The sequence below is a fragment of the Myotis nattereri genome (genome assembly GCF_964212035.1).
Source record: "Myotis nattereri genome assembly, chromosome: 21".
In the NCBI taxonomy this organism is placed as follows: Eukaryota; Metazoa; Chordata; class Mammalia; order Chiroptera; family Vespertilionidae; genus Myotis; species Myotis nattereri.
The window spans coordinates 9,363,337-9,390,839 of NC_138097.1; the positions used below are offsets into that span (position 1 = coordinate 9,363,337).

The following is a 27,503-nucleotide window of genomic DNA, read 5'->3' on the forward strand; positions in this document are numbered from 1 at the left end:
AGCTGGCGTGGGTTGTGTAGGTCAGTAATGCTCAGACTTCGTGTGCACACATTCCACATGGGAATCTGTTGGAATGCGGATAAATTTCACCGGTCTCGGGTGGGGCCTGAGGTTCTGTGTTGACAACAGGCTCCCGGTGACCCCGGAACTGCTGCTCCACCACCTAGACTTTGGGCAGCAAGAGAATGGTCAGTGATTAGACTCCCCACCTGGGGTCCGGGTGACCATATGCACAGATGCCCTGGTTTTAGGGGGAGCGGGGACCAGTGGCTTCTGGACATAGATGCCTTCACATTGGGTGGAAGGGAGGGACTATACAGATAGCTGGGTTTGGGAGGAATGGATACTTAAATGTGGATTTTTGTTTGTTTGTTTTTTTTTTAAATATATTTTATTGATTTTTTACAGAGAGGAAGGGAGAGAGATAGAGAGTTAGAAACATCGATGAGAGAGAAACATCGATCAGCTGCCTCCTGCACACCTCCCACCGGGGATTTGCCCGCAACCCAGGCACACGCCCTTGACCGGAATCGAACCTGGGACCTTTCAGTCCACAGGCCGACGGTCTACTGAGCCAAACCAGTTTCGGCAAATGTGAATGTTTTTAAAGAAAGCATTATGTCTTGTAATTAACACACACGGATGGTTTTAAAAAGTGTATGCTTAGCTTGGGGGAGGAGTGCCATGGAGAGCAGAGCAGGTTGGGTGGCGCAGCACCAGCCTGTGCAGTGCTGGGCCAAGGCCTGACAGGCATCGACATGGAGCCAGGCAGGGATAGGGATGGATGACACAGCAGCAGGGAGGAGTCCCTCACACAGACGGGCCATTCCCCTGCGGCTGAGGATGGTGCCTGTGGACACACGCTGGCCAGCATTCCTGTGGCTGACAGCATTGTGCCTCTCTGCCCACCTCAGACCCTGTTACAGGCAGGCGGGCGGGCGGTCCCAGGTTGGCCTGCTTCCCACGTCTGGTTACTTCTGCCACATGGGGGCACAGCAGGGTGGGTGCTCCCAGCCTGGGCTGGGGGTGTGCAGCCTGCCTGTCTCCCTCCTTTCTGAGGGTCACGTTGGAAAAAGACTGATGCAGAGAGGACGCTGGCGAGGACGAGGTGGCGGAGGTTCCAGAAGCTCTGGGCAGAGCCGGCCTCCGTTGCTGGAGCTGAGTGGTCACGGGAGTAGGGCCTTGGTCCTAGCGGCACCCTGATGAGAGGGGACGCAGGTAGCTGGCGGCCTCAGTGATGCTCACAGCTGGCAGACGGCTCTGAGGCTCCTGGAAGGGCAGAGCGGGTGATGCGCGCGAGGTGCTGAACCGGGCACTGTGGGTGTTAGACCACCTCTGAGCCTGCTTCTCGTGTTCTGGCGTGTCAGACACTGGGGAGTGTTAGGTCTACCTAGGCCTACGGTTAGGGGATTGGGGGAGGCACTGGACCTGATAATACGTGCTCATGGCAGTGCCCTTCCGTTTAGGGTGAGGGGACCCGGGACCGGATTATTCTAGTCAGGGCAGATCTTACTGGCCGTGGCATGTGGGCTGTGGGCCATACCTCAGGCAGCCCTGTGACTCCTCCTCCCACTGCCCACACTGACCCCCTTCTCTGTGATCAGCTGCTGTAGACACGCCGGGAGCACCAGGTGGTGGTGCTGGGTGCACGTGTGCAGTGTTTCTCTGAAGGTTCCCCTTCCTCAGTGGCAGCCCTGCTGTGTCAGGGTGCTGCCCGGGGCCACTTGCAGCACATAGATTTTTGCCAGCAGGATCTCGGAGCTTTGCGTTCGGCTGCAAAACCAGGGCTTGAGCAAGCAGCTGGAGGGAGTCCAGGACTAGAGTGTTTTTGGGTTTGGGGGTGGAGAGCAGAGGGAAGAAACGGGAGGGGCAGGAGGGCAGCGCTACACAAGCCAGCAGTCGCAGCTTCGGCAGTGAGGACTTCAGTCTTGCCCGAGGGGCGCTGGCCACCATTGCTGGAGACCCTGACTTACCCGGCACCGCACCACACCCGGAGGTTCCCAGTAGCTGTTGTGCTGTCTTTTCCCTGGGAGGCAAGTCTCCTCCCTGTCGTCCCCTCCTGCTCCTCCCCGTTCTGTGAGGGATGGTGCCGTTCTCTATTGCACGCTCAGCCGGCTGATGTCACTGGCAGCGGGAAGCATCAGCAGCCTGGTCACATGCTGGCCCAGCCTGTAATGCAGACGGGATAGGGGTGTGTGTGTGGGGAGGGGGCTGTATGGCCACTGCTCTTGCTCTAACGCCCCCAAAAGTGCAGAGGCAGCAGCTGCAGCATCCAGCCTGCGTGGATGTCTGGTCCTTAAGCTTGGGGAAACTATTATTATTGATATTTATTGCCGATAATCCTGGGGCAAACAGCCCTTAACTCTGGGGTTTTGCTGTCCTCCTGTCCGAAGCAGACTTCCCGGACTCTGAAGACGCAGTCACAAGCAGGATGCTTTTCCCCACCTCTGCGCAAGATTCTCCCCGGGGCCTCCCAGATGCTAATGACTTGTGCCTTGGCCTGCAGTCCCTCAGCCTCACAGGCTGGGACCGACCCTGGAGCACCCAGGACGCAGATTCCTCAGCCCAGAGCAGCACACACTCCGGTGAGTGCCAGGAATGAGCCGGCGGGGGAGGGGGGTGCCCGGGTGGTGAGCGGAGATGCCCGCAGCAACAGTTGTTCGTTCCCCTCCACATCCCCCACCACACACGCACAGCATGGAGCTGTTTTGCAAGAGATGGAAATGCTGGCCGTGAGTGTGCAGGACAGATGGTTGCTCGTAAAGGCAGGCATAGCTCCTCACTTACCCTGACAGACTCCCTGGAGTTGTTCGTCTGCACCTGGGTGGCCCTGAGAAAGGTCCCCAAGGCGTCAGCCTCATGCAGAGAAGACCCAGACAAACCCCCTGGTGCCCAGGCCTGTCGTAGAGATGATTAAGCAAAACATTTTTGGGCGGGGGAGGGGACTTCAGGGCTGATTACTAGAGGTCTGGCTTCTGTTTCTCGGTGCCTTTGAGGGCCAGGGAGCTCTCTGCAGGGTGGGTGGTCCCCTGAGAAGGCAAGCTGGCAAGCGAGGCTGGGTGATCCCGGGATATTGGAGTTGGCTTTGCATAGGTTAAGAGCACTGATCCCGGAAGGGGGTCGGCCGGGTAAGCAGGATGGAGTAACTGGCTGTGGAGGCTCTTTGTGTGAAGGGGAACCAAGTGGATGAAGGAAGGGCCACGCCCCTTTAGGACCCCCTGTCACTCGCAGGGAGTCACTGAGGACAGAATGAAGGGGCTTCTTGGCCACCCTTGGAACAGCTTCTGCTCAGACCTTCCCGTTGCCCATTTATTTCCCTCTGGTGGTACAAGGGGGAGGGCTGGCCAGATGCAGGTCTTGGAGTATTCAGGAAGAAATGTGAACTTAAATGCTGTAGGTATACTTAAAATCTACCTATTTGGCTTTATGTGAATTGTGCCTCAATAACAAGAATACTGGCAGCAGCTACTTTACAAGGGGGGGGGGGCAGCCATTTGTTGTTGGTGCCCAGGGAGTCACTGAGCTGCCAGCCTCCCACCTCCCCGCCCCGACACTGGCCGCCATGGCAGCCAGGTACTGTCTTGTTGATTCTCCGGCCTCCACCCTATTTGGTGCAGCTCTTTTCTTAGTATACTTTGCAGGGCTTGGTACTGTTGCATCTGCTAACATTACAATGCTCACTTACTTCAGTAAAAGCCCATTGGGTTGGGGGTTGGGTTTTTTGTTTTTAATTTGGTGTGGGTGGGGAAGAGCTTTGCCTTAAGTGGCTACCTCTGGGTCAAGGTAGAATTTCTTGAAGTACTGGCCTTCAGCTGGCTCGGGCTTTTCAGAAAGGCTGTTGATGGCCCTCTTACCCTGGCCAAGGAAGTGGGGTGTCACTGGTTCTGTGCTTGCAGATCTTGGCTTGGAGGCCGGGGAAGCTGCTTTTGTGTGTGTGGTACTCTGAAGCCAACCTGGGTGGCCCACAAGCTGACCTTGTGCTCTGCCCCCCGGTATCTGAGCAAAAGATAGAAGAGCTCCCAGGAAGTGGCCACCTGTCTGTGGTGGTCGGCGTCTGACCAGGGCTCTGTCTTTCACTGAGTCAGGTTGGGGTGTGGCCCTTCCTTGGCTCCGGTTTGTCTCCACTACAGGGGTCCTCCTGAAATCTAATCACAGCACATAGACGTGCAGGAGGGCCATCGCGGGCCTGGGAGAGCTCGGCCTGAAAGTGACTGTGAAATTGGACTGTAAAAAATAGCTTGGGTTATTACTCAGCAATATAAAAAAAGAGTGAAATCCTGCCATTTGCAACCACATGGATGGACTCAGAGAGAATTATGCTCAGTGAAATAAGTCAGACAGAGAAAGACAAATATACCGTATGATCCCTCTTACATGTATGTGGATCCTAAAACACAAAACAGAAACCGACTCGGAGATACAGAGAACACACTGAAGGTTGCAGGGGTGGGGGCTGGGACATGGGTGAAAAAGGTGAAGGGGATAAGAGGTACAAACCTCCAGTTATAAAATGAATAAGTCACAGGGATGTAATGTGCAGCTCGGGGAAGATAGTCAATATTATTGTAATAACTGCATGGAGACAGATGGCTACTAGACTTACCAAGGTATAGAAGGCATATGTCTTAAGGTATGCGAATGTCGAATCACTACGTTATACACCTGAAGCTGACATAATAGTGTGTGTCAACTATTCTTTAATAAAGAATAGCTTGGTCCAGCCTTCACTCCCAGCTTTCACACCCCCAGCAGCCTGTGCTGCCGCTGCCTCTGAAGTGAAGATGGGTTTACTTCTTCTTCTTCCACCACACACACTTTAGTGATAAACATACATGATTTTGTGGATCAGGGAGGGACTGCAGTGTGGCCCTTGCATTCACAGGGACGGGGCAGGGGGGTTCTGGGCTGCGGTCTGGCTATGGGCAGGGTTTGCATGCCCATGCCTTTCTCCCTGACGGTGGAGACACACCCGTCCCTGGTCCCCGTGTTGTCCCTGCGTTGTGGAGCTGTGGGGATGGCCATGTCGTCTCTTTCTGTGTTCCCGGCCTCCTGGGAAGCCCACAGGAGGGTGCCGCCTCCTGCCGTGGGATGCGGCCCTCCCACTGCCAGCTGCAGCGGCGCCCTTGCCAGCAGTGCAGGAACATGCAGCCCACTCCAGTGCCCACACGCCTCCGCCTGAAGACCAGCAGCTCCTCTCCTTCGGGGGCTCTGGACAGTCTGGAGTCGTCCTCTCTGGTACCTGCTCTCTCTGCGTAGACTTCCTCCTCGGGCTCTGCGGGGTGGCGTGTGGCCCCAGGCAGCTGTAGCTTCACATGTGAGGGCAGCAGGGTTGGAGGTAGCAGAACTCGCGACTGGGAAATCTTGGCTAAGTTTATTCAACCAACGTGGAGCACTTGCTGTGTGCCAGGCACTGTGTTGGTCACTGGAGGTAACCTCAGTGAATAAAATGGTTGCCCATAAAAATCCCCGTGACCGTTAAAGGAAGACAGATGAGACAGTGTGCCACCTGCAGCTTGGTGGTTGCTGCGGTGGGGGTTTTGCATCGGGACACCTTTCAGTGGGTCTTAGCCTGAGACGGGACCTGGGCCTTTCTCTAGGGTGGGGCCTTCTGCCGCGTGGGTGTCACCAGCCTCGCAGGCCCGTGGGAAGACCCTGGGGTGGGGTCTGCTTTTGAGAGTCGTGCCTTCAAGGCCACTGTTGTTTGGCACGTGGCGCTTTGGAGGGGTCCCTTCCTTCTAGACGGTGCTGCCCTGTGAAGGCCACACTCGGTGTCCTGGGATGGGGGTACAGTGGCTAATGACCAGCCAGCATTATCGACTGCTTCCTGCACTGAGTGCATCACCTGACCTTAGTCCTCAGGGCCCTGGGAAATGGGTACTGATACCGTTCCTATCGGAAAGACGAGGACATAGGCCCACAGACGTTGCCAAAGGCTAGAGGCGATAGCTGCCAGAATTCAGCCCAGGCTCTGTGGTTCCAGACCTCTTCTGCTCGGCTGCACCTGCGTTCCCACGTGCAGAACCCTCACATGCTGGGCAAGAGCACTTAGGTTAGGGTATCTCCGTGGACAGCGCGGGGGCTCCTGAGCCAGAGGCAAGGTGTGGCCTTGCTGAAGTCCCTGGAGGCCAGGGCAGGCGACAGGCAGGGCTCAGCTCATCCACTGTGCTGCCCGATGGCTCTCTTCCTGCTTTCCCCAGGTGAATCCCCCATGTGGCATAACTCGGCAGACAGTGGGGTGATTGAGCATCTACCTGGGAAACAAGGGCTCGTAGTGATGCCTGTGCAGCAGCCTGGGCAGACCAGGTGCCCAGGTAGCAATGCCAGGGGCCTGTCCTGGTTCTTTCCCTCTCTGTGGAGGTCCCTGGGGGACGGGCCTGTGCACGCTCTGGTCTCTGCCCGGCTGCTGACCAGGGTGCTCTGCTGTGCTGCTCCCCACGGGTGTGCAGGCTCGAAGGCCTGGGCTGCGTTTCGCTTCTGCTACTGCTGTACTTCCAAACAGCCTCTCAGGTAGCGTCCAGAATGGGGCTGGGTTCCTCCTGTGTGTGGCATGGACATCTGGGTCCAAGGTCTCCTGCAGTCTGCCCGGGCCATTCAGCCCTCCACCGCTGTATTCCCAGCACGTAGCACGGTGCCCGGTCATGGCTCTGTGGTAAGTATTTACTGAGTGATGAGTAGCAGGCCTGACACTGCATTTTTGCACTACAAGGTCTCTCCCATCTTCTGCCTCCTATGTGTGTGTTGATCAGCTGGATGGACAGGTGGTCTGTGGGAAGGGGAGGGCTTCCTGGGAAGCCGTGTGACAGTGGGTCCCTCCTAGGCGAGGTGGGCGGCTGCAAGGACAGTCAAATGAGACTACTCCAGGGATCGAGGTCGGGGAAGGCAACGTCAGGACCTGGGACCCAGAGCCAGCGGCGGGAGGTAGACTCGGAGCTTGCCCGGAGTTGGGTGGGTGAAGAGTTGAAGACTGGGGTCTGCACTGAGTGCTGCCCTCCACCTCCTACCTGTGCCTTCAGGGTGATGTTGGACAGACAGCCTAGAACCAAAGGTTGGGAGAAGGAGGGAGGGTTCCAGGTACGCGGCCTTCTATCTCAGGGCAGGAGTACTAGCTCCCGTTATGTAACGGCACCTGTGTGTCTGGGCCTCGTCTCCCAAACTGAGCTCTCGCTCAGACAGTGTCTTCCATGCAGGCCTCCGTCCGGTGCGAGGCTCTCGCTGCCACCCGGCTCGGGTGCCTTTGTCCTCTTGGGCAAGGCTTCAGAAAATTCCAGCAGTGACTCAGCGGTGAAACCCACAGGAGCTGGCATAGAAGGGTGAAAGTGGAGAAAGTTAACAATCGATCTAAAAATATTACTGCTGATGTGGTCTCCTGTACCCTCTGAGGTAGCATTAATGAGCTGGGACCTTCTGCCAGGCCCTCGCCTCCCGTGACTCCCCGTCTGTGGCTGGCGCCGCTTCCTGCCAGCATGTGCGTGGGCATGGGTGCCTGCCCCAGGAAGAGCACGCTGTTCCCCTGAGTCACTTTCGGGAGATGTGGATCCGCTGTGCCCTTGGCCACCAGGGACAGGAGCTGCGCAGAGGGGGACGGAGGGACTTCTCTCCCACAGCCCCCACCCCCTTAAGCATCTAGGTTCACACTTGGCATCTGGCCGTGACGCAGCTCTGTGCCCTGTGCTGGGGGGTGGAGTTTGAGGTGGTCACTGGCCTGCAGTGTAGATGTGGCTTAATGAGAGTCCCCGTCGTCGGGTGGTCCCTCCTCACGCAGTTCCCAGCTGCGTTCTCCTCCCCTTGACTCCCAATGGCTGGAAGTCGGTGCTGCTCACTCACAGGGAGGCAGGGTTCCATGGCTGAGCTGGGATCAGGCGAGTCCCTCTCTTGAAATAAGGCCCCTCCTGGGACCCCCAGTCTCTGCTGCCTCCCCTTCCTTTGACCTGTAGATCCTCAGAGACCCACCTGGCCAGGCCCTGTGTGGTGTTGGCCTGTAGGGGGACAGTGAGGCTACTCGGGGGCATTTGACCATGGGTGATAGTTTCCCGAAACTTGGCTTCTTCTGTGGGTTGAAGGAAACGTCAAACTCCCTGAGAAACTCCGGGCACCTTGATACTAGGTTTTCTTGTCTTCCCTGTGTCTCCCGGTCACACTGCTACTGTGTCCTTGGCCCGTCCAGTTTAACATTTGCAGGAAACTGATCCATCGAGTGCTGACAGGAACCAGGGGTGCTAATTCTGGGGCACCCCAATCTTACATGTTTGCCAAGTGGCATTGCCCCTTTCTAGGCCATCAGCCCAAGCCCTTTCCCGTTTCCCTGTGTGGGGTAGAGTGTTCAGTGGGGCTCTCCCTGCTGCACTTGGCCGTAGACGGTGAGGATCCCAGCAGACTCTGGGGAGGATTAGGCCAGGGAGGTGACTCTGCAGCCTGGATCTATAAATAGTATCTAGTCCTCTTTGAAGTAAGTACTGTCACAAATTTGAGGTGGCAAGTAATTCTGTCTGTCTGGGTGATGGGCTGGGTAGGGATAAACTGAGGTTTCCCCCTGATTCTGAGTTGCATCTAAGTCAGCATTGTGTCCGTAAATTGGGTCACCCTGATTGAAAGGGTGTGTCCCCGTTAAGGCACTGGACAGTCCCTCTCGGGACACCCAGCACACACCCTTCCCTGCGTTTGCCCAGTGGTGGGTATACTTGGTCCAGAAGGCAGAACTTCATCCCATGTGCCTGCAGGTTTCTGTGCAAATGCATTTAAGAGGTTTTTTTTAAGCCAAAACCGGTTTGGCTCAGTGGATAGAGCATCAGCCTGTGGACTAAAAGGTCCCAGGTTCGATTCCGGTCAAGGGCATGTACCTGGGTTGCGGGCATACCCCCGGTGGGAGATGTGCAGGAGGCAGCTGATCGATGTTTCTCTCTCATCGATGTTTCTTACTCTCTATCCCTTTCCCTTCCTCTCTGCAAAAAATCAATAAAATGTTTAAAAAAAACAAAAAAAAAGAGGTTTTTTAAAAAGGAGAGTATTTCTTCTTCTAGGTAGAGGGGGTTCTAGTCCCTCTCACTCACGCTCTGGTTAGATCAGTTGCCTCCGAAAAGGTAAAGTCAGATGGGAATCGACTAGTTTTCCATCCTGTCATTTAAAAAAACTTTGTTTGGAAATAATTTCAAATTTACAGAAGTTATGGATATGAAACAAAAGGGATGCAGGGGATGCTGGTGTTTCCCTTCCTCCAGAGCCTCCCAGGCTGACGTTTACCTCCTCTGCTGTATCCCTCGCACGTTCTCTCTCGCTCTGTGTCTATATGTGTAAGTTCTGAACCATTAAGAACATAACAAAACAGTTGTCAACTGCAGTCAATGTGAAATTGATACAATACCCTCATTAAATGGCTGTTTGTATCCGATTTTGTCTGGTGGCCCAGCAGTGTCCTTCACAGCGCTTTTTTCTGTACAGGTGTCTGCCCCTAGCTACTTCGGTTTTGCTCCCTTGGTTTGTTGGTGTTTTCTTAAAAATCTTTATTGTTGAAAGTATTACAGATGTCCTTTGTGTGTGTGTGTGTGTGTGTGTATTTTTCCATTGACCTTCTCCACCATGCACTGGCCCCTCCCCAGCCTTCACCACACTATTCTCTGTGTCCATGGGCTGTGCATATCCTCCTATATTATAAAAGCCAAATATGCAAATTGTCCCCTCTGGCGGTCATTCGACCCGGAGTTCACTCGCTATGACGTGTGCTGATCACCAGGGGGTGGTATGGAACATGGTGGGAGTTGGTGACGCGGTGCTTGCAGCAGGCGGTAGTGGAGGTGCTGCCCGCCCCAATGGCCCCTGATAAGAGCAGGACCACGGCGGGATGGTGGAGCAGGTGAGCAGGCAGTGCCAGGCCAAGGCAGATGTGAGTGGGGGCCCAGTGTCCCCACAGACGGCGAGCAGTGGCGTTAGGGGGTGGGGCTGCCACCTGTCTCCCAGGCGCTGAGGGAGCCGGGTGGGGGGCCTGGCCCCGATCGATCGCCCCACAGACGGGATAGTGGAGCAGGTGAGGGGGCAGTGCCAGGCCATGGCAGGGTGCCAGGTGGGGCTGCAAGGCTGGGGGTGCAAGCTGGGGCCTGATCCCCGCAGGCCACCCCCAAGGGACCCCACCCGTGCATGAATTTGTGCACCAGGCCTCTAGTATGTGTATAAGTCCCATGGTTAATCTCTCCCCGTCCACTCCCTCCCTCTCCCCCCCCCCCCCGCCCCACACACACACCCTTGCCTTCACTCTGAAATCCGTCAGTCTGTTAGTCTGTTACATGCTTCTGTGTTTCTGGATCTATTTTATTCATCAATTTATTTTGTTCATTAGATTCCACATATGAGTGAGATCATGTGATACTTGTCTTTCCCCTGTTGCTTTTGGTTTCTTTCAAACACTTATTTCACTTAGCATGATACTCTCCAGATTGCTCCATGCTGTTGCCAATGGTGGGAGTTCCTCCTTTTGTACTGCCACATAGTATTCCATTGTGTAGATGTGCCACAGCTTTTTCATCCACTCATCTGCTGATGGGCACTTGGGCTATTGCCAAATCTGAGCTATTGTACATTGCACTATGATGAACATAGGGATGCATATATCCTTTCTGATTGGTGTTTCTGTTTGCTTGGGATATATTCCTAGAAGTGGGATCACTGAGTCAAACGGGAGTTTCATTTTTAATTTTTTGAGGAAACTCCATACTGTTCACCACAGTGGCTGTACCGGACTGCATTCCCACCAGCAGTGCAGAAGGGTCCCTTTTCTCCACATCCTCGCAGCACTTGAGGTTTGATTTGTTGATGGTAGCCATTCTGACAGGTGTGAGATGGTACCTCGTTGTCGTTTTGATTGGCATCTCGTATGATTAGTGATTTTCTTGCTCCCTTGGTTTTTGCTCCCTGTGAGCTTACGAACTTTGCTTGCCTTGAATGTATTTTACAAAGTTCAGCTTGTTCTGGCCATCACTTCCTGAAATCATTATCACGGTTTATGCCACTCTTTCTTACATTCTTTACTTATTCCTGGGTGACTACGTCTCCCTCTCTTCTCTCCCCAAACCCTGTTCCAGAGATCACACTCCTGAGGAAATGTCCCACGCAGCCACGTTGGTTTCTCTTCTCTCTCGGGCATTAGTGGGCATTGTGCTGTGAGAGCCGTATTTAAATAACCTGCAGTCTTGAGTCAAGGGGAAGAATTCAGTGCGAAAGGTTTTTGGGTGTGGCGAAGGGAACTGACGAGAACTTCGGAGTAGCACGTCCTGGGTTTTTCTAAATCAGTGCTTCTCAGCTTTAATGTGCACACAAACCTCCTGGGGATCCTGTTAAGATGCAGGTTCTGACCCAGGAGGTCGGAGTGGGGCCCGGGATGCATTGTTAATAGGTTCCCGCAGCGGCCAGGCCCTGGAAAAGGCTTCAGACCCGGATGATGTAAGTCCCAGGGCACTGACCTCTGGTAGGTGAGATAGCTTGTCTGTCGTTGATGGTCGTAAAGGAATTTCAACAAAAGAGAGGTGTCGGGAACATGAAGACGAGATGTAAAGTTCTGGGCATTTTTTAAAAAGTTGCTAGTGGAGGTGGGTTTCAGAAGTTATAGCCTGGAGTCGGGTTCTGGTGTCTGGCACGTTCTGGGTGAGCAGCAAACGGTAGGCGTGTGACAGAACCTGGTCCAGAGGGAGCAGGTGACTTGGTCATGGACTGTGAGCACTTAAGGCATAAAGTTCATTGGTGGCTAGCGGGGCCTGTCCTGCCTTTTTCTGTTTAGACAGGCTTATCAGATGGGAGGATGTGGTAGAGATCATTCCTAGCTTTCACACAGGAATCTGACAAGGCCTCAAGATTTCTTTGTGGACATTGCAAAAAAAAAATAAAAAAAAAATTGCAGGTTAGTTGGAATTGTGCCTGGTAGCACAGATGTACCAACACCGTAGTGAACACAGATTGATGCATGAGGGAAGTGGTCTGCAGTGGCACCCCTGTTGCCAGGCAGTAGGGAGGAGCATGGTGTGCGCTGAAGGGGTCTCCTGTGGCAACGTGGGCGTGTGCACCCAGACACGAATAGCAGGTATGGCCCAGCCAGCGTGGCTCAGTGGTTGAGCATTGACCTATCAACCAGGTCACATTTCATTCCTGGTCAGGGCACATGCCCAGGCTGTGAGCTCTATCCCTGGTGTGGGGTGTGCAGGTAGCAGCCAATCATTGATTCTCTCTCATCATTGATGTTTCTATCCCTCTCCCTACCTCTCTAACCTTCCTCTCTGAAATCAACAAAAATATATTTAAAAAAAATAGCAGCTGTGACCGGGGTCCCCAGTGGTACAGAGTTCCCCGAATGCTGGCACTGACCCCTAAGCCTAGGTGTCAGATTGCTGGAGCTTTGTTGTTGTTAGTCTTTTTAAGATATATTTTTATTGATTTCAGAGAGGAAGGGAGAGGGAGACAGAAACATCAATGATGAGAGAGAATCATCAATTGGCTGCCTCCTGCAGGCCCCCTACTGGGGATCGAACCCGCAACCCGGGCATGTGTCCTGACCGGAATTGAACCGTGACCACCTAGTTTATAGGTCGATACTCAACCTCTGAACCATATCGGTCAGGCAAGAGCTGGAATTTTGTTGCTTCTGTGACAGCAGGACCTCCAGGCTTCACAAAGCTGTCCTGTAACTGCCTCTCACAGGCCCTGGAAGGCCAGTGTCGGCACTGGATGTGTGTCTGCTCGGTGCATGCGAACTGTGGTTCTGTTGGGCTTTCAGTGGTGGTGCCTCAGCGTGTCCTGTTGCGTGGCTGTGGGAGAAGGGAGGGCTGTTGGCTGGGAAGAAAACTAAGAAGTTACAGGACTTCCTTTATTTTTCCTCCTAGTACTGAGCATGCTCCACAACCCCCTGGGCAATGTCCTGGGGAAGCCCCCCTTGAGCTTCCTGCCACTGGACCCCCTTGGATCTGACGTGGACAAGTTCTCAGCACCCTCAGTCAGAGGCTCCCGCCTGGACACGCGGCCCATCCTGGACTCCCGCTCCAGCAGCCCCTCGGACTCAGACACCAGTGGCTTCAGCTCCGGATCAGATCATCTCTCAGACTTGATTGTATGTCGCTTGTCGGGGAGCCGGGTGGGAGGGCCAGCATGCTTGACAGGGGTACGTGCCCACTAGGATGCTGGAAGGTGTGGAGGCCATCGTGGGCACAAACAGAGCTTTTGGCCCTGACAGAATAGAGGATGCCTTGTACACCATTGGGCGATGCATTTCAGGACCTGAGCCCGGGACACTTCTTATGAGTTTCTCCAGGAGCCGTTGGGTCACAGTTACTTCACAGGCAAACATGGGAGTCCTAGCCGAGTTCCGTGTCCTGGCCTACACGGGGTGTTCTTTAGCCTAAACACAGTATCATTTATGTGCCTTTATGTATGATATCTCAGAACTCTTCAGTGATGGTTTTTAAAATTATGGGCATGCTCCGTTTTACTGGGCTATGAGGTATTGCAATTGTTTACAAATGAAGGCAAGACCCTCCACCAGCCAAAGAGGTGATGACACGCTTTCTTGCAGTGGTCTGGAGCCAGACCCGCCGCACCGCCTGGGTGCGCCTTCATTGGCGGGGCCAGGGTTCTCACCCAGACCTGACTGCCCCTGGCTCCTAAAGCCTTTCCTGACCCATGTTGGCTGTCTGAGGCCACTGTGCACCTGTGAAGTGCTGCCCAGTGTTAATGTGGCACCCAAGCTCCTCACCTGCAGCCGGGTGGCGGGGGTGCCAGGCTGCGCGGAGCTGGCGGTGGGTTAGGTAAGGAGCACAGTGCCATGTAGCCTTAGCCGCCTCCTCATCCTGGCCTCTGTTCCGGGTCCCTACACTGGCTGGTCGATGAATGGAAGGCTGGCTTCCTACCTCTTCCCTTCCACACCCAGGACTGGCCACCCTGGTTGTGGATACAGTTACCATTCGTAGCCCAGCCGTGAGCACCCACCTGGTCTCCTGTCCACTCCCCTAGAGCATGAGCTGGCGCTCCTGTTCCCCTTGCCCGGCTCAGGCTACTCCCAGAGGGGTCCCCACAGTGGGCTCTGCTACCCTGGGTCGCAGTTGCCTCCTGTAAATGGGGTGAGATGAGGTGCTTCTGGTTATGGCCTTCAGAGGGGGTCTCAGTCTTGGAAATTTACCTCATAAAGCTTTAATTGTTTGAGTTTTGTTGAAAGAATTTCCTCAGGCCTGGCCCATGTTGCTCAGTGGTTGAGTGTCGAGCCATGAACCAGAAGGTCACGGTTCAATTCCTGGTCAGGGCACATGCCGGGTTTCGGGCTCGATCCCCGGTAAGGGACGTGCAGGAGGTGGTCAATCGATGATTCTCTCTCATCAATGGTTCTATCTGTCTTTCCCTCTCCCTTCCTCTATCTAAAAATGAATAAAAACATATACAAAAAGAACATCCCCAGATACCTCACTCCTCACAGAAGAGAGAATAGAGGCAGTATTTGAACTTTTAGGACATATTCTGTTGAGTGATTATTTTAGTTTGTTTTTATGATAATGTGATGTTATTTTACCCACTGAAACCAGTAGAATTTAAAGCTTTGGCACAAGCTTAGGATAAACCCCGCGTTCTTACGTATTTCTGATAGAACACCCCCCCTCCCCCGCAATAGAAAGCATTTTGACTCTAGACCTAGGAATCTGACCAAAGAAAACACAAGATATGAAGCTACATCTTAAAGTACTTATTTATAGACCGAGAGTATCTGAGTGTTCATCAGTGGGGCAATAGGTCAGGGAAATGTAGCTTGGTCCCTAAATAGAATATCGTAAATTAATTAAAAATGCTTACAAAGACTGTCTGGCAAAATGAAAAAAAAAAATGTTGACTTGGGGACAAAAGAATTTGTTTAAATTAGGGTAGGACAACTAATCTTAAAATTTCTTAGGGAGAGAGTCTGGAAGAAAGCAGACCCAGTGCTTAATGGTATTTTTCATAATGTCTGCAGTGCAGTTGTTGCTCTTTCCACCAGACCGCCCTCTGAAAACCTGTCTCCCTTTTCCTCCTTCAGTCCAGCCTGCGCATCTCCCCCCCTCTGCCCTTCCTGTCCCTGACAGGGGGTGGCCCCCGAGATTCCTTAAAGATGGGGGTTGGGTCCCGGATGGACCAAGAGCAAGCTGCTCTTGCCGCCGCTGCTGCTGCCGCTGCTGTCACTCCTTCCCCAACCAGTGCGTCGAAGAGATGGCCAGGAGCTTCCGTGTGGCCCTCCTGGGACCTCCTGGAAGCCCCCAAAGACCCCTTCAGCATAGAGAGAGAGGCCAGGCTGCACCGGCAGGCGGCAGGTGAGTGTGGGTGGGCAGGCTGGGCCCGACAGTGGACCTGACTGGAAGAGGACTTGGCTGCGGTGAAGGCCCTGGATCTGCAGCGCAGTCTGTCCTCTGGAGTGAGTGCTGATGGGACAGTCGGGTTTTCCGGGCTGGCAGGCAGGAAGGAGCGGTGACCTGCGTGCGGGCTGTGTGGTGAGCATTGGCTCCCTCTCACCTGTTTCCCCTGGAGGCTGGCTGTGCGCAGCCGTCCGTTGATTCTCTCACGGGAACCCTGGCGGGATGCTCTGAGCTTTGTCTCCCTTCACCTTCCTAACTCAGGCAGGAGCTTCTTCCCCGAGGCTTTCTGACGGGTGAACTCGGGGACACGGGTGGGCAGCCTCTAAGGTAAAGGCTGTCCCCAGGTGTCCTGGTCTCCCACAGACCTCGGGCTCCGTCATTGACCTGAGCTGAAATACGCACTGCATCTGTTTGTCATCTTCCGCCCATACCCGGAAGTAAATGAGTCACAGTCAGTGTTTACTGAGGCGTCAGGTGCCCACCGACCGCGGTTCGGAGGTGCTGAGCTGATGACGGCCGGTGTTCAGTGTCGCTCTTCCCTGTGTTTCCAGAGGCATCAGTATGTCTGACTTTCTGCTCACAGAGCTGGACCTGATCTCATTCTCCTCTGATGGTGCCACTGCCCTGTCCACTTAGTGGTCTTGGCCGCCCATCTTTGCACTTTCTCCAGTGCCACTGTCCCTGCGAAGGGATGTTATATCTAGTTCCGTTATTGTTCGCAAAACATTGCTGATAGTTGAGTTTCTTGCTGGCACGTTGGGCCTTGTAGGAAATGGCTTCATGTCATATCATCGCCTGAGTGAACATGAGGCTTGGTTTCCTTGGCTCCCTGTCCTGGTGCTACGGCGGGGAGTGCAGTGGGCAGGGCCTGGCCATGCCCAGGAGGTCACTCCCGGATCTGGAACAGCACAGACCGAGTGGGGACAGGATTAAAGACTGCTAGAAGGCCGAATTGGTCACCAAGAACAGAGCCTCAACCTTCTGGCCCTTTAAATACAGTTCCTCATGTTATGACCCAACCATAAAATTATTTTCAGTGCTACTTCATAACTGTAATGTTGCTACTGTGATGAATCCTAATGTAAATATCTGATATGCAGGATGGTCTTAGGCGACCCCTGTGAAAGGGTTGTTCCACCCCCAAAGGGGTCGCGACCCACAGGTTGAGAACCGTTAGAAACTGTAGGGCTGAACAGAAGAGCAGTTGGAGTTTTGAGTCGGAGTCAGACACATCACAGCGGGTTGGGACAGGCTTGTCATGGGCATACATTGGACGCTGAGGGGGGGGTGGGGGGGGTGGGTCCATTATCTAAGGAAGGCCCGATGTTTGTTGGGGCGTTGCACACATAGCTGTGGGGGTGGGGCCTGGTTCTGGCTTGGGAACGGCGGGAACTCTGGTCTTGTTGGGCTGCTGGTGGGGGCGCTTTATTGGCAGGGTCCTCACTTCCGTGATGGGTGAGTTCAGAGCGAAGGCAGCGAAAGTAGAGGCAACTGTTTCTTGTGTGAACATGTGGGGATAAGGCCCATGTGGAGCAGCCAGCCTTTGGGATCTCGTACACAAAATTGTTCTATTTACGTTCAAGTAATTTTATTTTAATTAGCATTGGAAGCAATGACTAGACAAAACTGCTTTGTGGTTAGTTGGAAACAGCTTGGGTTGTGAGCATTTTTACCTACACATCTCTGTTTTCGTGGAGACAGAATTAGTGATGAGGGCCGGGCTGACGGGATTGGGCTGACGGCGTGGTGAGGTGACGCCTTTCGGAATAGCCAGGGGTGTTCTCCCAGCAGCCTGGCTGCGCCGGGCCCGTCCTGTTCTTCCTGGACACCTTCACCCCAGGGGAGGGCGGTGGTTCTCTGACCCGTTTCTCTGTCTCTGCCCCCAAAGCTGTGAATGAAGCTACCTGTACCTGGAGTGGCCAGCTTCCTCCCCGGAACTACAAGAACCCTGTCTACTCCTGCAAAGTGTTCCTCGGCGGTGTGCCTTGGGATATTACGGAAGGTGAGCTGCCTCCAGGCCTCCTGCTTCAGGAGCATGACGCTGGGCTGGAGGCCGGGCTGACCTCTGAGCTCAGGGTCTCCAGGAGCCTGGGGAGGGGCGCTTCACCGACTCCCATCGTGCTCTTCTCGGTGCTTGCACCTGCCCCCGAGACCAGAGTCCTCTCAGATGTTGTTTGTGGGGGGATGAGCCTGGGAGAGCTGGGCCCCCTGGGGAGGGTGTGCCTCAGCACCCCTCTCGTCCATCTCTTCGCAGCTGGATTGGTTAACACCTTCCGTGTTTTTGGCTCCCTGAGTGTGGAGTGGCCCGGTAAGGATGGCAAGCACCCCCGGTGTCCTCCCAAAGGTAATATGCCCAAAGGTAATAAAGACATGGTAGGAGCTTTTTTTTTCCTCCCTGGCACATAATTGCACTGAGGGATGCTGGGATGTCACCGCTGCATGCTGGTACCGTGGTGTAGGCACCTGGAGCACACAGCTTTCCGCTGTCAGCACTGCTCCCCACCTAGCACCACCCCTCTGTTCTTCTGGCTAACGGTCCGTCTGTCCAAACTGACCTGCAGTGGGAGCTGCCGCTGAAACCCCCGTGTGACACTTCCTGTGCCCTCCCCCACCTGGACCCAGCCGCTTCCCTCTCAGAACAAGGCATTCGCAGGGCCCCCTTTGCCTGCCCCCTGCCTAGTTACATTGTTGCTGACCTCCTTCTGAGCTCCCTTTGGAGCCGGCAGGAAGGAGGACCAAGCCTCGGATCCGGATCCCTCACTGGCCTGAAATGAGATCCCTTCCCTGCAGAGTGGAGGCAGGTGCTATTTTCACCCTGCCCGTCTCCACTGGCAGTGTCCCGGGGGGGGGACGGGACCAGTGGTAACTAGGCTTTTAGAGCATCACCCCCGCCCCGCAGGTAGGCTGCAGACCTGCCTCTGCTCCCGCCCCTCCCCCGGCCAGGAACACGTACTCCAGTCGGGTGAAGGGCTGTGTGGTATGACAGGCCCGTCCTGCCTTGCCAAACTCCCCCTGCCAGGTGGGAGAGGTCCCCGCCCCCCCCAGGCCTGGGCTCAGCAGAGCAGGGGCTCCCTTCAACAAGACTCCCCAGGAGCAGGACACGCTTGTGTCGTACGCACGAGGCCGCCTCTCCTGGAACCGAGAGCTGCAGAACGAAGGCTGAGGAGGGGCCGAGGGTGCTCATGCCTCTTCTCTTCCATTGGGAGTAGGGTACGTGTACCTGGTCTTCGAGCTGGAGAAGTCTGTCCGGGCCTTGCTGCAGGCTTGCTCGCATGACCCGCTGAGCCCCGACGGCCTGAGCGAATACTACTTCAAGATGTCCAGCCGAAGGATGCGCTGCAAGGAGGTGAGTGCGCACCACGTCCTCTCCTAAGAGGCCGGTGTCCTTGGGTGGGAGGACACGCAGGCTGCAGGCGAGTGTCCTGAGGCAAGAAGTTCCTCCTGCCTCACAGCAAATACAGCAAAATACTCTCAATTCCATAAAAAAAAAAAAAAGCAACCTTTGGGTCCTCGTGGTATGTGTGTCTCTTGCCCATGGAGGTCACACTGACTCCCAGCCACCTCTGACCCGGGGTGGGTAAGTCTGCAGCCCGCACTCCCGGGATCCCTGCTTCCCTCCCGCCCTTTGCTAGCCCTGTGGTTCCCCTGCGGGTGCTCTCTCTCCTCGCTCCCTCTCTATCGGCCGCGTGCCCTTCGCCTCGGGTTTCTAGCCCAGATTCCCCGCCTGGACCTCAGTGCGTGTTCGGGCCCTTCTCAGACTCATGCGTCGGTGTGGGGGGAGCTCAGGAAGCTCCCGTTCGGCCAAGCTGCCGCGTGGTTCTAGGAGTGGATGGTGTTTGAGAAACAGGTTTTGAAAACAGCACTGGTTCCTGAGCTCACAACGCCCTTTAGGTCACGAGGGCCCATCACGACCTCACATCTCGTAAGGGGGCTGTTGAGCTTAGGAACCAGTGCTGCTGTTCTAGATTCTGGTTCCATTCAAGTCCCTGTTGTGACATTGGACTAGATGTGTAGTGTCTCTGAAACATGGTTTGCTCCTCTGTCAAATGGGGGATCGGAGTGCCTGTGTTCGTGAGGAGAGGCAGTTGCCAGGGTCCTGGGGAGGGGACGATGAACAGGTGGCACGGGGGGTCTTCAGGGCAGTGACACACCTCTGAGATCCCGTAAAGGTTAACACATGTCCTTACACTAGCACCACCCCCGAAATGAGGTCCCTCCCTGCGGAAAGGAGGCAGGTGCTATTTCCACCCTGCCCGTTGCGGTGTCACACATACAACACCCATAACAGTGAACCCTGATGTGAGCTCTGGCTTGGGGTGACAGTGACGTGGCCACAGAGGTTCCCTGACCACCAAGTGCACGATGTTGATGCGGGGGCTGAGGGGGACAGGCATTATGAGGGAACTCTGAACCTTAGCTTGGTTTTGCTGTGAACCTAAAACTGCTCTAGAAGTAAAATCTGTAGGGTAAGTAGGGAAATGTCTATTTTATTGAGGTGGTCGCCTCAGAATTAAAATAAGGCACGTGCCCTACCTGGTTTGGCTCAGTGGATAGAGTGTCAGCCGGCGGACTGAAGGATCTCAGGTTCGATTCTGGTCAGCGCACATGCCCCGGTTGCCGGCTCCATCTCCAGTAGGGGGCGTGCAGGAGGCAGCCGATCCAAGAGTCTCATCATGGATGTTTCTATCTCTCCCTCTCCCTTCCTCTATGAAGTCAATAAAAAGATTAGATAGATATAGATATAGATATAGATATAGATATAGATATAGCTATAGATATAGATATAGATATAGATATAGATATAGATATAGATATAGATATATTCTAAAAACAAGGCATGTCACGAAGCTGGCTCTTTGTTTTATAGCTGTTTCCTGGTGTCAGTTCACATTTTGTCTTAGTCACAGGGCGGGTCCATCCTCTGGCTGCCCCCAGTGACCCAGAGCTCCCCCTCCTTTCCGTTCTCTCTGCTGGGGCCCATGCAGTGACCCCTTGCTGCATCCTAGGACTGGTCAGCATGCTCCTCTGCCTGTCCTGCTTTCCCCGGCCCCTCCGCCCCCTCCGTGCCCTGCCGACTCCGTCCTGTCCCTCTTCCCTCACTGCCCTGCAGTGACTGCCCTACAGTGTCTGGTGTGCTGACCGTAGGCTGCCCTGTCGCTTGGCCTCTTCTACTTCCTTCAGGTCCCTTCCCACCACCGTATGGTCAGCATCTGACTCCCTTCTCTCTTCTTTCCGGATCAGACACGTTATTCACCTGTGGCTCTGCTCTTACCTTCAGACACCTCTCCAGGCTCTTGCCTGCTTGGCCCACCTCCCCTGGGGCCTCTCTTTGGGAATGGCCTGTGGTCCTCAACGGTTCTGTTTACTGTAACAAAAAGCTTGGAGAGCCTGGTGGCCCGTGGCATGTGGACCAAGATGGTGGCCCCTCCCGTGGGAGTGGACAAAGCACAGTGGGCTTTTGCATCTCCCAGTGAAATTGGCTCTGGGTGACTTCTGCCAGGCCCTCTCTTCCCAGGGTCCTCTAGGCCTGGACCCTGGCCAGGTTCCTCCTGTTGTCCCACACGCCCAGGCCCGGGCTCTGCCGGCGGGTCTTCTGGGCTTAGCTGCCCGTGCCCGTGCCCCGGAGGCCCTGCAGGCCTGCCTCTCCTTCCTCTGACCCTCCTTCGCGTCTGCCTTTTGCTGGTTGCCACCTCATCTCTTCCTGCTTTGAGACAGTCTTTTAGAACTTTACACATTAATCTTCCAGAACACTACAGTCTGCACTTCACTGTGGATCTCTGCCTGCTCTGCCAGGTTTTGTCTGAGGCAGAGATGTGGTCGGCTCCTGCCCTGGTGCAGGTCTGCTCTGTGAGCCTCCGTGAGTGACCCTGCCCGCCTCTGTCGCCCCCACGGCACCGGCTCCCGGGCCAGTGACCACCGCCTACCAGTACCCTGAGCGCCCCAGCCTCTGCCCCCAGCTCCTGTCCTTAAGCTTCCCTGTGGAGCCTTTCTGCTCCTGGGCCTCTGGCCTGTGCTCTCTGTACATCAGTGTCCACGGCCCTTTGTTGGAACCACACAGGTGACGGTTCGGTTCTGCTTTGCTTGCTCCCCAGGATGAGTGACTGTGTTTGGGCCATTTGCTGTCACCACTTGGACACATGGACTCTGAAAGTCAACTCTGGTTGGGCTGGGGGAGGCAGGCCTGTGTGCTGGGGGCAGCACCTCTCGCCCGCCGCCCGGGCCTCCCACCCGGCTCCAGCAAGACCAGGAGCTGCGCCTCTCCCTGCCAGAGCCGGCCTGGCTCCCTGCCAGCATGACACACCTTTGCGTGCTTTTCCAGGTACAAGTGATCCCCTGGGTCTTGGCTGACAGCAACTTCGTGCGGAACCCATCTCAGAGACTGGACCCCAGCAGGACGGTGTTTGTGGGCGCCCTGCACGGGATGCTCAATGCCGAGGCCCTGGCGGCCATCCTGAACGACCTGTTTGGCGGAGTGGTGTACGCCGGGATTGACACAGATAAGCACAAGTATCCCATTGGTGAGCGTCCCACTTCTGTGTGGGGCCGCGTGCGGCCCTGGGAGGCAGCCCAAGAGCGTGGTACTTCCCGTGGGAGCGAAAGGCAGGCCTGGCCCAGGGCTGCAGATGGCGCATCCCAGCAGCAGAGCTAAACCACCCTCTGCACCCACCCTCCCCTTCCTCCCGTGAAAGGGGGGACACACAGGCAGGGATCTAGGAGGTGAAAATGGGACAGGAACTCTGGTGGGAAGCTCAGAGCCAAACCGTCTGGGACAGACAACAGGTCATATAGTTCATGAAGAGGCCAGTACTTCCCTGAACTTGCCTGGCTTCCTTTATTAAGTGTCCTGTGCAGGGGCAGAGCCCAGTCAGGCTGAGGGAGAACTGGGTGATCCCCAGCACAGGGCAGTCTGGGCCCAGCCGCTGGGTTCTGGTCAGCCCCTCTGAGCAGGGAGGCCACTTCCAGACACCGCACAGGAATCTCAGGAGCCGGTCAGAGGTGGAGCCTTGAACTTAGTGATGGGACGTGGCTGACCCACTCCCCTCACGTGGAGCCGTGTGCATTGGTGCTACACCTCAGACAGAGCGGCCTTCCGAGGTGCGGGGGCGGGGCGGCCCTTGGCAGGACTAGTCTCTCCTGGCTCCCTGCCTGGTCTCCAGGACCTCGGACGAGGGTGTGGCTGCTGGGCTCACCTTCAGAGAGAGACTCTAGCTGAATCTTGGCTTCCATTCTGAGCCCTGTAGTCTTCCCTCTGCCCCTGCCTGCACCAGGGGCTCTTCCCTCCCCATGCCCGTTAGCATGCCTTCCCCTGTTCCTTTGGGGCTGGTGCCTATGTGGTCTGTAACCAGCCGTCTGAGTTGGTAGCCGCCCACTGAATGTGGCTGCTGGGCCGCTGGAAATGTGGCTAGTGCCACAGGTTAAAGTGATAAGGTTTTGTATATATTGGGTTAAATAAAATATATTAAAGTTAATTCCACCACCACCAACCACCCCCCCACCCCCCCGACACACACACACTTAGACGTGGCTACTAGAAAACTTAATACGAGTTGCTCACAATACATTTCTATTGGATGTCACTGGTCTAGACACAGGGTTTCCTGAGTGCTGACAAGTGTTGAAAAGTGACATGTGGGAGAATTTGGCTAGAATGTCATTCTTGGGCCATACAAAATTATCAACTTAAAAATTGGCCTGCTCTGTTTGGTCAAACACTATTAACTCACCCAGTGCCTTGGCAGGGCCAGACCAAATGCTTTCCCCGGCCCATACAGCCTGAGGGCTGGGCATCCCCACCCGTTAGAAGGTGAATTTGTTCTGCTGTTTCTACAACAGGGTCTGGGCGCGTGACCTTCAATAATCAACGCAGTTACCTGAAAGCCGTCAGCGCTGCGTTTGTGGAGATCAAAACCACCAAGTTCACCAAGAAGGTGAGAGGCTGATCTGTCCCTTCCTCTGGGCAGGTTACCACCAGGGCAGCTGAGGCGGAGCGGTCCCTGTGCTGGGTGTGCCCTGGGGACTCTGGGTTCAGGTCTGGGGGGAGCCTGATTGTGGTGACGCAGGAGAGGGGCCATGGCTGTTGAGCCTTCTCAGCCTGCGGGGCGCCTGCCCTGGCTGGGCATTGCCGGAGCCTGACTGCCTTCTGATCTGTGTCCGCTGAACGCTTCCCTGGGTGAGACTGGGGGGGTGCAGTGAGCTGGGGGCCAGGCAGGAATGTGTGTGGTGCCCACACTGCAGAGGCTGCCAGCCTGGCCCTGCATGGTGAGCTCATCTGCCCCCTGGGGTCTCCACACTCTCCGTCCCTTTAACCCAGGAAGTGCCCTGCATTCATGCGGAGAGCCCCATTGTGCACCCTCCCTCCCAGCCACTGGCCGCCTGGCCTTAGAGCCACTTCCTTCTCCTGTCTCGCTTCATGCAGGTTCAGATCGACCCCTACCTAGAAGATTCTCTGTGTCATATCTGCAGTTCTCAGCCTGGCCCTTTCTTCTGTCGAGATCAGGTGAGTCCCCTGGGCCCTGGAGGTGCCTAGAAAGTCCCCCTTAATTGAAAATGGTTATGCCAGGTTCATCACACAGAGTGTTGGGGTTCTCGGGTACCTTGTGGTTGAGCAGAGGAGGCGCTGGTGATCAGAAAGCTCTTGAGTTGAGTCTTGACGCTCCGGCCTTCTCCTTTTACACGATGTGGGCAGACATGTGGGCTGCTGCTGATCATGGGTGGGTTCTGAGGGTGACAGGAACCTGGGTGGTCAGCAGGACCTGTGAGCCAGGCAGTGTTGTTCCAATTCTTAGGACTTCGAGGCTGCTGTTCCCCCACTCAGGGACCCCTGGAGTGTTTTTGATGTTTATACCTGGTTTGTACCCCCAGTTGTCAGACACAGGCAGAGAGCGCAGCACGGCAGCTTCTTGTTGACTGTTTCTGGGTGGCTGTGCACACATCTGGGCGTGTTTTTCAGCAAAAATGCTTCTCACACTTGAATGTGTGTGCACATCACTTGAGGATCTTGTTTAAATGCAGATTGTGACTCAGCAGGTTTGGGGTGGGGCCCGAGACTCGTGTTTCTGCCAAGTGTCCAAGTGGTGCCCCTGCAGCTGGTCTGTGATGTGTGACGGGAGCTTGGGGCTTGGCGGTGCGTCCACTAGCGTTTGCAGTGGTCACTCAGGCTGGGAGCCCCTGGTCGACAGTGGTTAAACCGCCGCTCCCAGGTGAGGGTGTGCAGTACCTTGGATCTAAGGATGAGCATCTCTCTGATCAGCCCCATCACAGGTTTTGGGGGACCCTCCATTTTTAGGTAATTGCTCAGAGGTCAGTGGTTTGTCAGAGGTTACACAGCTCAGAGCAGGAGGTGGGACAGACCCCCAGGGTCTGTCACCTTTCCTCACTTCGGCTGAAGAAGGAGGCATGTCCTTTACATTGGGACCTGGAGTCACTGTCTTCAGATGTCCTTGCAGGTTAGCAGCGAGGAGGTGAGAGAAGGGCGGGGCCTGAGGAGCGGCTGCAGCGGTGAGGGGTGAGGGAAGCTGTACACAGTGGGAGCCCTGAATGTTGGATGAAGTCAAGGCACCTGCAGGAACACAGCAGGTTTCCCGGGTCGATCAGGCCTGTGTGAGGGGTTCCAAGTTCCCGAGACCCTCTCTTCTAGCACCATGGAGGCCCCAGGAGGCCCCACTCGCTTGCACACGGGGCCTGCGGCTGCCACGGCTGCCACGGCTGCCACCGGAGCGCCCCGTCTCCCTTTCTCTGCGCAGGTGTGCTTCAAGTACTTCTGCCGGAGCTGCTGGCACTGGCGGCACAGCACGGAGGGCCTGCGCCACCACAGCCCCCTGATGCGGAACCAGAAGAACCGAGATTCCAGCTAGAGGAGCCGGCCTTGCCTGGTGGCCTGCGGCGCCCGCGGCTGGCAGGTCTGGCAGCGGCCTGCCCCACCTGGGCACCTGGCGACCAGGGAGCCGGCTTCCCGAGGACAAGGGAAGATCGTAGTCACCTTTGCACTCGCTGAGTCTGTCTTTGTTTCTGCACTAATTAATGCACAATGAGTTTTGTCGGGTTTGTTTTCAGGGGCTGGGCCAGGGCAAGGACCCTCTGGCTCACCCTCCAAGCGACTCTGTAGTTTTCCCAGATTTTAGTTCCTCATTTTGCCGATGAAAAGCAAAAAAGAATTACGTGTCCAGAAGGTATTGACACGATGCCTACATCTAGGTTTATTTATTAAAAGCGCTTTTTTTACATTCCTTGCAATACTGATGGTGGTGATGCGCAGGTCTCGTTGGTTTCATTCTTGCAGTTGCCATACAGTGCCTTTCCATTTATTTAACCCCCACCTGAACGGCATAAACTGAGTGTTCAGCTGGTGTTTTTTACTGTAAACAACAAGGAGACTTTGCTCTTCATTTAAACCAAAATCATATTTCATATTTTATGCTCGAGGGTTTTTACCGGTTCCTTTTTACACTCCTTAAAATAGTTTTTAAGTCATTTGGAACAAGAATTGTTCTTTTTTTTTCTTTCCTGGCAGCTTTTAACATTATAGCAAATTTGTGTCTGGGGGACTGCTGGTCACTGTTTCTCACAGTTGCGAATGAAGAGGAAAAAAAAAAATTGCAACCAAGAAAAAAAATTTTTTTGAATTGCAAACTGGACCGGGTAAAAGGTGTTTGAGCAGCTGCTGTATATAGGTTTAAACGGTTTACTGCACCTTCTTAAGTTGCACTTATTTGGGGGGGAGGGTTGATAGAAGTTTTTAATCACAAAGTCACAGGACTTCTTTCTTTTGTAACTGAGCTAAAAAGGGCTGCTTTTTGGTGGGGGCAGAAGAAGGCTCACAGGAGCCCTTTCTCTCAGAGGGGACAAGTACCCTTCCTTGTTTCTTTGATTTGAGAAATGTATGGAGCAACCGTTGCAGTGGATGGAAATGCTACTGGGATTTGAAAACTTGACTTTTTCTTTCTTTAAAAAAAAAAGAATCGACTTGCCCCTCTTTGGGAAGCTGTGTGCCAAAGAACCAGTGTCCTTCCCCCCCATCCCCTCCCCGCTGAGCTGACCTTGCATTGTTGCCTATCCCAGCTACTCTGTGGGTTTTGTGAAGCTGTGTGAAGTCTCTACCTCATTGTAGTATATGCAGGCAAGACTGCACTCTCCTACAGATGTGTGGAGTAAGCTGTGGTGTCGTTTTTTTTGGCACATAATAAACACGTTGCAGCAGACGCCTGCTCTTGTCTCTTGTCACTGTGTCTGAGGGGTGGGGGCTTGGGGGCAGTGGGGTAATAAGATTTCAGAGTTAAAAACTCACATTTCCGCTCTGGCTGATTTGGCTCAGGGGATAGAGCAGCCGTGGGCAAACTACGGCCCGCGGGCCGGATCCGGCCCATTTGAAATGAATAAAAGTAAAAAAAAAAAAGACCGTACCCTTTTATGTAATGATGTTTACTTTGAATTTATATTAGTTCACATAAACACTCCATCCATGCTTTTGTTCCGGCCCTCCGGTCCAGTTTAAGAGCCCATTGTGGCTCTCGAGTAAAAAAGTTTGCCCACCCCTGGGATAGAGCGTCGGCCTGCAGTCTTAAGGGTCCCGGGTTCAATTCCGGTCAAGGGCACGTGCCTGGGTTGCGGGCTTGATCCCCAGTGTGGGGTGTGCAGAAGGCAGCCAATCATTGATTCTCTCTCATCATTGATGTTTCTCTCTCTCTCCCCCTCTCCCTTCTGCTCTGAAAGGAATAAAGAACAAAACAAACAAAAAACCCCTCACATTTCCTCCGATTTTCAGTGATGAGTTTCCAGCCCAGGTGGATGGTGGGACCTTGTGGGGGGCCTGTCCCTGTAAGTACTCTTGGTCACTTCCGTGGTTAAGTGCACCTTGGAGGTGGGTACCACTAGGCCAAGTGTGAAAAGCTGCTGGGGGCTTCTCCTCTCTCGGCCACAGACCCAGCTTGGAGGACATGGGGGCACCGCTGCTCGGCAGCTTTTGTCTCACTTTGCCTGTGAGCCCTGAGCCTGTGTCTTCCTGTTGGAGGGCCCCATCACCTGCCCTCGTCCTCACAGGCTCCCGATTTGAGAGGGTCTGCTCAAATTCCGTCAGGTAGGCTGTGCTGGGCCCATCTGCTGGGCTGGTCCTTTGGAAGATAGCATTTTAGTTGGAGGTACAGGAACCCTACACCCTCGGAAGAA

At 54.8% G+C, this 27,503-nt stretch overlaps 1 protein-coding gene across 1 annotated transcript in view; it reads left to right on the top strand.

The window, feature by feature from the left end:
* The window catches only part of CPEB1 (cytoplasmic polyadenylation element binding protein 1), a 55,323-nt gene extending 28,784 nt beyond the window's left edge, over positions 1-26,539 (top strand). The window contains exons 3-12 of the mRNA XM_081114722.1: positions 2,397-2,585; positions 12,858-13,081; positions 15,029-15,299; positions 17,230-17,343; positions 17,596-17,685; positions 18,551-18,687; positions 21,661-21,859; positions 23,175-23,269; positions 23,758-23,838; positions 25,085-26,539. Coding sequence (XP_080970848.1) covers positions 2,397-2,585; positions 12,858-13,081; positions 15,029-15,299; positions 17,230-17,343; positions 17,596-17,685; positions 18,551-18,687; positions 21,661-21,859; positions 23,175-23,269; positions 23,758-23,838; positions 25,085-25,195 — 1,511 coding nt within the window. The 3' untranslated portion in view covers positions 25,196-26,539. The remainder of the gene's footprint in view (positions 1-2,396; positions 2,586-12,857; positions 13,082-15,028; positions 15,300-17,229; positions 17,344-17,595; positions 17,686-18,550; positions 18,688-21,660; positions 21,860-23,174; positions 23,270-23,757; positions 23,839-25,084) is intronic.
* Positions 26,540-27,503: the final 964 nt, after the last annotated feature.